Source organism: Eschscholzia californica, unplaced genomic scaffold, assembly GCF_041429995.1.
Source record: "Eschscholzia californica isolate CP2 unplaced genomic scaffold, dmEscCali1.0.p SCAF_5, whole genome shotgun sequence".
In the NCBI taxonomy this organism is placed as follows: Eukaryota; Viridiplantae; Streptophyta; class Magnoliopsida; order Ranunculales; family Papaveraceae; genus Eschscholzia; species Eschscholzia californica.
This window is the reverse complement of record NW_028238472.1, coordinates 42935563-42945210: the sequence shown is the minus strand read 5'-3', so window position 1 is coordinate 42945210 and position 9648 is coordinate 42935563. Positions and strand designations below refer to the sequence as shown.

The window sequence follows — 9648 nt, the reverse complement described above, 5'->3', positions numbered from 1 at the left end:
AACTGTTCTCGTGAAAAATATGGTTTCAGGAAAAGAAACAATTTTCGTGGAAAAAAGATGTCCGTGAAAAAAATGATTTTCGTGAGAAAAACAGTTCTCGTAAGTGGAAAAAGGGTTCTGGAAAAGAAATAAAGTTCGAGAAAACGATTTTCGGCTAGAAAAAATGTTTCCGAACAAACGAATTTTGAGAAAAAAACAAAAGTGTCGAAAAGACGTTTTTATCAAAAAGGTAATAATTTTAAGTATGCGTTTAAAAAGAACTTGAGTTATTTGATGCAGGTTGTTGCAGAAGCGTAAAAGTAGTGGAATCCACCATTAAAACTATGATCAACTAATTAAATAAACCGATAAAATAATAATAAACGACGAAACGATAAACTTAATAATAAACTTGATTGGTTATTCGTCAAAGATCTAAATAACAAAGACAGAATAGACTTCCTTTTAAAGGAACTTAGACGCTTCTAGATAGACTCAAACTAGAATTCCTAAATATCAGAGATACTCAAACAGAGAAACTTCTAAACCTAAACTTAGTAGGAAATACTAAAACATAGAAACTCTCAAATCTAACCCTAATGGACTTGGCCGTGGGGCCCAATGGCTTGATCGTGAGGCCCATGATGATGGTCTTCATCATTATTAATCTTAAGATTCTTACTAGTTACCAAGCAAACCAAAGAAAATCATTTGGACTCATAAATTCGTGGAATCATAATCTGAAAGACTATTGAATCCACAGATTCATGATTCCTTCGTTCAAACAGAGTATAAATTATTTTCCTACATTATGTTCTTCTAAGGATGTTTCTTTCCACAGGAGTTAATATCTTCCTCATATCTCATTCAGATTCCTTTCCAATATACTTAATTAAATACCTTGGGAGATTCACATGTGAATAACAAGTTAGCAGACAAAGTTGCCTGCATTGAAGCCAGAAGTGAAGCCCAAAAAATATGAAAATGTAGGGAGAAGTTTCTACTAAGTAACCAAAAAATTCTAAAACTTTGCAACAGAACCCCAAAACTTTCCAAGCAGTAAAGTTTTACCCTCTAAAAACCCTAAAAACTTTTTAATGAAATATGTATCCTTGTCAGAGTTCATATGGTCTTGAGAGAAGTAAGAAAACTAGAATTGAAATAAGTGGCACCAAAAGAAGGTGAATTGATGGAGTTACTAGTGAAGAGTGAGATCCATATGTGGTGCCTGCAGTTGTTGGGCCTAATCCTGGTGTGTATCCTCCAATTCCACCACCATAAATCGGTATACCTGTCGATGGAGGCGTCATCGGTGTGTTTGAGTTGTTTATAATTGTGGATGATGGTGTCCCCGGTGTAAGCGTTCCTCCACCACCTCCTCCAATTCCTCCTCCAGCTCCACCACCACCACCTCCAATGTTTCCTCCTGCTCCTCCAATGCCACCTCCCATGGCGCCTCCTGCACCTCCCCCAATGGCACCTCCTGCAGTGCTGCCGTACAAATTGGATAACGAAAAAGATTCAACATCAGTATAAGAGTTGTAACCACGTATGAGATAATAAAATGTAGTGCTAAAGAATTAGTAGAGCCTATCTTATTATAAATCTACTTTTATACTATACTTGTAGTTATTTTTGTCGAACTTGCTTAACGAACTCAAGTTTATCTTCTATCCTTAATTTTATTCAATTAAATTTAAGGGTTATTTCCCTAATGGCCCCCTACTTTGTGACCAGCTTCCCGCCTGGCCCCCTACTTTATGAAAAATACCCATATGGCCCCCTTCCGTTATAACACCGTCACTCTCTCTCCTCCATCATGTTTTCTCTCTCTCCCAACTCACGCCACCTCATCACCATCTCCGGCAGAGGTCGCCGGCCGGCCTCCGGCCGGCGACCTTCAAACTAAAAAAAAAAAAAGTTTTTTTTTTCTCTCTTCCTCTCTCTCTCTCTAAAATTACTCCGGCGAAGGGAGACCTTCGCCGGAGTGGTCTGTTCTTCAAGAACAGATCTCGGTCTGTTCATTGAAGAACAGATCTCGGTCTGTTCATTGAAGAACAGATCTCGGTCTGTTCATTGAAGAACAGATCTCGGTCTGTTCATTGAAGAACAGATCTCGGTCTGTTCATTGAAGAACAGATCTCGGTCTGTTCATTGAAGAACAGACCGAGATCTGTTCTTCAAGAACAGACCACTCCGGCGAAGGTCTCCCTTCGCCGGAGTAATTTTAGAGAGAGAGAGAGAGGAAGAGAGAAAAAAAAAAAAAAAATTTTTTTTTTTTTTTAGTTTGAAGGTCGCCGGCCGGAAATTTGGCCGGCCGGCGACCTCTGTCGGAGATGGTGATGAGGTGGCGTAACAGATGATGTGGCGTGAGTTGGGAGAGAGAGAAAACATGATGGAGGAGAGAGAGTGACGGTGTTATAACGGAAGGGGGCCATATGGGTATTTTTCATAAAGTAGGGGGCCAGGCGGGAAGCTGGTCACAAAGTAGGGGGCCATTAGGGAAATAACCCTAAATTTAAAGTTTATGAGCTCAAAAGTATAATATAATCCCGAAACTCAATTGATATAAGATCTATCCGAGTCTTTCCCCGTTAAATAACAGCTTTATGATTTATTTAAACTCTATGATATATAGAACTCCAAATATAATTTATAATATTACGCTGAATAATTTAATATTCATGTTAAATTAGTTCACAACACCAAATTTTGTGGATCACGAGCCAAGCGATCCGACTCTTAGCATTTTAAACCCTAGAACTTTTGCATTATGTCTTTCTAAACTTTTTACAAGGTTAAATTTAGAATGACTTAATCACTTTTTGTATCTAAACCCATTTTTAGCCAAACCCATTTTTAGCCAACAAAACATCTCTTTAGTTTTTGGAGACAATTTTAAAGATAAAAACAAATCAATATTACTTGCACTTCAAGTAACATAATGCATTCTCCCTCAGTTACTATTTCCTAGATGCCTAGGTTGTCTGACTCCTAAATACCTAGGTTCCCATTCCTAGAGATTTGCATTCTGAGCAAATCTCAAGGAATACCTTTTAGTGGAATAGACCTAGGGGTTCAAAGTACTACATTTTGTCAGTGTTGACTCTTGGGATGACAAAATAGTACATATGAAATGAAAATAGAGAAGAAACAAAACAAGAAAATGTAAATTGCAGGTTTACTCTTTTACATGCAATTAGACACTTGGAATCAAAACAAAAGGAAACAAACAAAAAACCCATACACAAACAAGACTCAAAGCTAGAGAGAGAAAACAAGTTAATCTCTTGTTCTTCTATTTTAAGAAAAATAATACTATATTTAACAATTCAAAATTTATTATTCCAAAATGGGTGAAAATTTAAATTTAAAGATCAAAAAGAGGATTTCTACATGCATAGACTACATGAGAGGTTGACGGGCCGGGTTGATAATCCATCAACCCTCCCTCTTATATGATGGGTATTGTAATAGGATAATGCTAAGTTTTTTGTCGAAATGATGTAACAAGTTTCTTTTGAAATTTTGAAGGAATATGATCATTCAACTTTTAACAGTCTAAATTTGGTCAAAGTTTCAAAACATACTTGCCACGGTCATTCTGGCGGTGTATATATGTACATACTTGGTTCCACAAGTATCAAGAAAGTTCACAATTTATGCAAAAATCTATTTAGTTTATGGCATAATTTTGTTTTCTTTTCCAACTCAAAAGTGTATAGGATGGGGTGATGAGAGAGAAAAAGGATAGGAATATACTCAAATCAAATACTTATTAGATGTATTCATTATAGTTCAACAAAAAAAGAGATGTATTCATTATGTTCAATTCAAATTCTGCACTCTGACAAAAAGAACTGAAAAAAGTACTAATTCAGAACAAGTTATGATCTTAAGACTTTTCCTATAAACATGAGAAATAATTTCTTTTACCTAAAGACAATAGATATTGTTTGCTGCCAAGGGGTATTATTGATTGGACTTGACCAAACTAGCTAGTTTTCAAGCATGCCCATATCTTCAAAAATTTCAACTTATTCTGCTATATTGATTTCTTTAACCATAAAAATTTCATCAACTTTGGCAAATTTAAATTACTACTAATCAAACCCAATAACTCAAATAATTCAAAAAAATTATAAAACACAAGAAACAGAGATAAAAGTGGGATCATACCTTGTTGATGATGGATACACACAAGATCCATAACCTATGTGTATAACAAAAACCAAAAATCAGAATGGAAAAATAGATAATACTCAAGAGATAATTGAATAGAAATAAGGAATTAAGTTTTGAAATCCAAAACAAAATATTTTCATTTATGTCCGGAGCCGAAATTTAATTAAGTTTCTTTTAACAATGTCTTATCAAGAAAATAAATTTGGAAATACTTTTCTTGAAATGACAGAAATAGAGAGATCTACAGAGAAAGAGAGTGTAACTGGGATCAGTCATGGCAATGGTAGCAGTGCCAGAAAATTCACAAGAACCAGGAGCTAAAGATCTTTTTTGATAGTAACTATTAAAAGCATAAGAAGCATGAGCTTGAAGTGTATTAGGGAGAAAACAAAAACCCATAGATTGAATAGGTTCACAATCTGCCCCAGCTGCACATGCATAATCTAATGCTGTTTGTAATGCTTGTTCACTTGCATTACTTCTTGCTACACACCAATTTCCTCCTTCAACTAATCCTTCCATACCCATCATCACTACTGTCATTACTACACATACTCTTATCATCATATTTCTCCATCTTATGTTTAGTTTTGTTCTTCTTAATGCCATAGCCAAGAAAGAGCTTCTTCTACTATCAAGTTTAGTAAAGCTAGAGAGAGAGAGAGAGAGTGAGTGAGAGAGAGAGAGAGAGAGAGAGAGAGAGTAGAAAGGAATAAAGAGAGGAGTGTTGTTTGTTCTCTTTCCTTTTCTTTTCTCTTCTTTTCGAATTTGTTTTCTTTTTGCACTTTTTCATTACTCTGATTTTGCTCCTACTTGTGTTTAGTCTTTGTCCCTGTATCCAGGTTTGTTTGTGTTTGCCCCTAAAACCAGATTTGATACCATCTGAAAGGAAGGGAGAGTGGAATAGGGACGTTGGTGGACGCAACAGTATGTGTAAGAAAAGAGAATTGTATTGATTTGACTTGATATTCCTAACTATTACATAAGATCTTTATAAAGAATTGTACAAGAGAGAAGTTTTAACAATTGCACAATGTGAGACTATATAACTATTCTAATGTTCCCCCTCAAACGAACGACTTTTGCTAGTAAAAAATTCACGAGTTTGCTAAAAACAAATTGTAGATTCTGACTTGTTATTGATATAGAGACATCATTGTGAGGTTGCTATGTTGTTGTTGATGTTGTTGCTATGTTTTTGTTGATGTTGTTGTTTGTTTGTTAATACCATTGCCTAGGTTTATTGTTGTTGTTGTTGTTTGTTGTTGTCTTTTCTTTATTTGAAGGAAAGTCGACACCATTGCCTAGGTATGTTGTTGTTGTTGTTGTTGTTGTTGTTCTTTGTTATCTTTTCCTTATTTGAAGAAAAGTTGGCACCATTGCCTAGGTATGTTCTCTATTGAAAGAGAATTGTGTTCTCTGTTTAAAGAGAAGTTGTGTTCTCTGTTTAAAGAGAAATTGTGTTCTTTATTTAAAGAGAAATTTGACAATTATAAACCATTGTCAAAGTTTTGTTTGGAGTTCTGATGCAGGGGCACCCGGCGTGGACGCTTTTGCCGTGGCCTAACAGCCACGTAGGCCGTCCGGCCATGAGGAGTAGTTTTTAGGAAGTCCCAATTTTAGTATGATTCTTAGAGAATCCAGGTTTAGGAAATTATGTTATTTAGTATTTCCAATAATTGGAAAGGTCCAGATTTGAGTCTAGCTATTTAGGAAGTTGCAGTCTTTTAATTATTTAGGAAAGTCTAATTCAAGTCTATCTAGGAAAGTCCAAAATCCTATAAAAGCATATCTAGTTTGTCCATTATCCTCAGTTTGAAGAGAAAACCCCTTTGAAGTTTAATAAAGTTTAGTATTTTCGAGTTATTTCATCTTTATTTTATCATTCTTGTTAAGTTTATTCGTCTTCTTTAATTCCGCTGCGTTTCTACATCATGTGGTATTCAGAGCCACTAAAGTTTTTGGCTAATGATTCTGGAATTTTTTTTCTAGCCCAGTTAAATCAGTATCAATCGTATTCTATTCGTCAAGAAGATTATATTCAACCAAATTATACTCATCAAGAGATAACGAATTGATGCTCATGTTCATCATGTTTATATGCGAATAAAGACTCGTATAATTATCATTGGAATCCAGGAGAGACCGTACGAGAAACCCCACCATCACCACCTCCGTACTCTAATTACACACCACAATCTTATCCTTATCAATACCAACCGTCACCACCACCACCAACAATACCTCCATCTTATTATTATCAGACACCATACTCATCACCACCACCTCAGTACTCTTATTATACACCACAACAGTATTCACCACCTCTTAGACAACCGTATTCACCGCCACCACAACCAATTTCTTCCGAAACGGTTCAATCGCTAATATCTAATTTAGCTAAGATTCAACATATGTGTGATGACCTCACAAAAATAATATGTCAACCATCTTCCTCGCCTACGTTGTCATACCATCAAAAAAAAGAAAAAGAAGAGTATGAAGACGTTGAAGAAGATGCTCATGACAACGTTAAAGTTGCAGCAGAAGAAGAACAAGATGAAAAAGAAGCGTATGAAGAAGTTGTGATTAGTGATTCGATCGATACGACTACTAGGACGGACGATATGAATCGATGTGCTAGTGTATTAACTGAAGTAGAGGAAAAGGAGGAGTTCAACGGTATTAATGTTGATAAATCGGATTCCGACAACTTCAAAGACGAACACGATAAAAATTACGTAAAGACGGAGGAAGAAAAAGTAAGTAATCAAGACCCTAACTTCTTTAATACTACTGTTGGTGTAAGGATTCAAAGAGTTGTTGCTGAGGAAGTTGCTGCTTTCTTTGATGCTGATGAAGATGACGTATTGATGACGAATGAAGTAAATACTACAGATGACTCTTCCACTAATGAAGTAAATTCTAGTGTTGTTTCCTCTAAAAATTATTCAATGAGCAGGTTGCTAGCTTCTTCTAACACAGGAGCTCAACGAATTGGTGTAAATTATGGTATGCTAGGTGATAATCTTCCATCCCATGACAAAGTAGTATCTCTAATCAAATCAGGAAACATTCAACGAACTCATATATTTGATCCAAATTCGGATGCCTTCACATCTTTGAAAAGTTCTGGAATCGAAGTCATCGTCAGAACATTTAATAACGATCTTCCACAACTTGCACGGGACGAATCATTCGCCAAATCATGGGTTGCAACTCACATTGTTCCCTATGCGAATACCGTTTCATTCAGATGCATATCACATGGTAACGAAGTGATTCCTTCTGAGTTAGCCGACCACATTCCTAAGGCTATTATCAACCTCGATGCGGCTGCCACAAATTTGGGGCTTAAAATTCCAGTGAGCACCTCCATTTCCATGGCAGGTTTAGAGAAATCATGTCCACCTTCTGCTGGTCAATTTACTAAGGAGATTGCTAACAATTTGAGTCCAATAGTAACGTTTTTGTCAACCTCAAAATACCCATTATTAGTCAATGTTTACCCTTCCTTTGCCTATGCTAGTAACCCCAAACAAATAAGTTTACACCATGCATTCTTTGGGTCTGGTAGAGTTGTTAATGATGGTAGATTAAGGTATACAAACTTGTTTGATGCCATGGTTGAAGCAGTGCATGGGCCTGTTGGTTTATTTGACATAGATGGACAGAAGAAGAGCGATCATATTAAAGACGAAGTTCCCAATAAATACAAAACTCTTTCACGGTCGGAGAAAGCAAAAGAGAGTTATTTGGCGAACGCTATCTAGCGAGGGATTATAAAAAACTATGTTAGTGGAATCCTTGGTGAATGCAAAATCGAAACTAGGCTCCCATACACGGATTTGTCAACTTTGGTTCGTCGACAGTGTGATGCATTAACCCAGAGATTTCATAGGCTGCCATATTGCGATAGATTTATATTCTATAACGTTCATGAAGATGAACGGGGGAAGGTAGATTTTGGGTGTCATATCAACACTATACGTTTCAACCCCGAAAACTTCATTGACATTGGTTACGTTTATACTTTGGCTCTTCATGACGAATTTTGGGAAGATGGCGAGGCGAATGTTCTTGATTCCCTAAAGTTATTTTTGCGAGAGTCCAGGGCATATGAGATTGGGAATGAAGTTGACAATTTCTTGCAAATTCGTATCCTTCACTGCCAATGCATCCTTCATTCAAAGTGGAAGTTACGAATCGCCTTGGTGGTATTCATGGTATGCGGGTACATCAAATTAATTTCTTCGTCAAAACGGTTCGGGACGAACCTCGTGGGAGAAGGGGAAGCTGATGCAGGGGCACCCGGCGTGGACGCTTTTGCCGTGGCTTAACAGCCACGTAGGCCGTCCGACCATGAGGAGTAGTTTTTAGGAAGTCCCAATTTTAGTATGATTCTTAGAGAATCCAGGTTTAGGAAATTATGTTATTTAGTATTTCCAATAATTGGAAAGGTCCAGATTTGAGTCTAGCTATTTAGGAAGTTGCAGTCTTTTAATTATTTAGGCTAGTCTAATTCAAGTCTATCTAGGAAAGTCCAAAATCCTATAAAAGCATATCTAGTTTGTCCATTATCCTCAGATTGAAGAGAAAACCCCTTTGAAGTTTAATAAAGTTTAGTATTTTCGGGTTATTTCATCTTTATTTTATCATTCTTGTTAAGTTTATTCGTCTTCTTTAATTCCGCTGCGTTTCTACATCAAGTTCTTCCTCCATGATTTTTAATAGCTCTCACACATGATTATTACTCCATCATCAATGCTATAAAATGCAAAGCCTTGATCGTATTGATTTTATCCTTTTTCAAGCAATAGCAATCACCATTCTTGATCTTTCCCACTTCAATTCTTCTTTATATTATTTTCTCTTATATCATCTTCATTTGATCTTATGGAAACTAAAGAACAATATTTTGATAGTTCTCAACTTGGATATAAGAAGTATGAGCAAATCAACTAAGAGAATGAACCTCTTTTGTCATTAACGAACCCGCAAATATGTTTATAGAAAACATCAAAAGAAAACCCTCTTTGGGAATAAACATAATTTCTTTGACACATTCTATCGAGCACTTGGTGTGCATCATTTAGCAAATCAAATCTTGGAAAACTATAAATCTAGTTTCAAGATAAACATGGGGTATATAACTACTCTAACAAAAAAAAACCATGAATTCTTTCCCCCTCTCTAATAGCTTCCAATTTCTCTTGATTTGGACATCTCAAATAGAGTTTCATTTAAATGACCATTGATGCACACCACATAGGATTTATATGGTGGAGAGCTTGAGGCGTTTGAAATGCTTGAGATCATTTAAGAGCTTATCTTTTGATTTCTTCAACAAATTACTCTTGTTTTGATCTTTCTTCTTCTTGTTAATCTACATCATTATCAAATACTATTGAGAAAAGTATTAAATAATGACTAGATTTGAATAATAGAATAGAACTACTCTTATTGAAAAAAATAAATAAAAAT

The 9648-nt window shown here is 35.9% G+C and overlaps 1 protein-coding gene across 1 annotated transcript; it reads right to left on the bottom strand.

Annotated features, from left to right (window-relative positions):
* Nucleotides 1–1028: 1028 nt before the first annotated feature.
* Nucleotides 1029–4895, bottom strand: LOC147539407 (uncharacterized). The gene is made up of 3 exons (XM_086642064.1): nucleotides 4428–4895; nucleotides 4159–4192; nucleotides 1029–1470 (listed from the first exon to the last, which is right to left on the bottom strand). The coding sequence occupies exons 1-3, from the start codon at nucleotides 4771–4773 to the stop codon at nucleotides 1095–1097; spliced, it is 756 nt and encodes a 251-aa protein (XP_086498190.1). The 5' UTR covers nucleotides 4774–4895; the 3' UTR covers nucleotides 1029–1094.
* Between the last annotated feature and the right edge of the window lie 4753 nt (nucleotides 4896–9648).

What these genes read in the sequence shown, in the direction of transcription:
- LOC147539407 (XM_086642064.1), bottom strand. Translation starts at nt 4,773, where the DNA reads ATGGCATTAAGAAGAACAAAACTAAACATAAGATGGAGAAATATGATG. An exon ending in CATTGCCATGACTGATCCCA is followed by an intron (nt 4,193 to 4,427) that starts GTTACACTCTCT and finishes TTATACACATAG; the next exon opens with GTTATGGATCTTGTGTGTAT. An exon ending in GTGTATCCATCATCAACAAG is followed by an intron (nt 1,471 to 4,158) that starts GTATGATCCCAC and finishes TTTGTACGGCAG; the next exon opens with CACTGCAGGAGGTGCCATTG.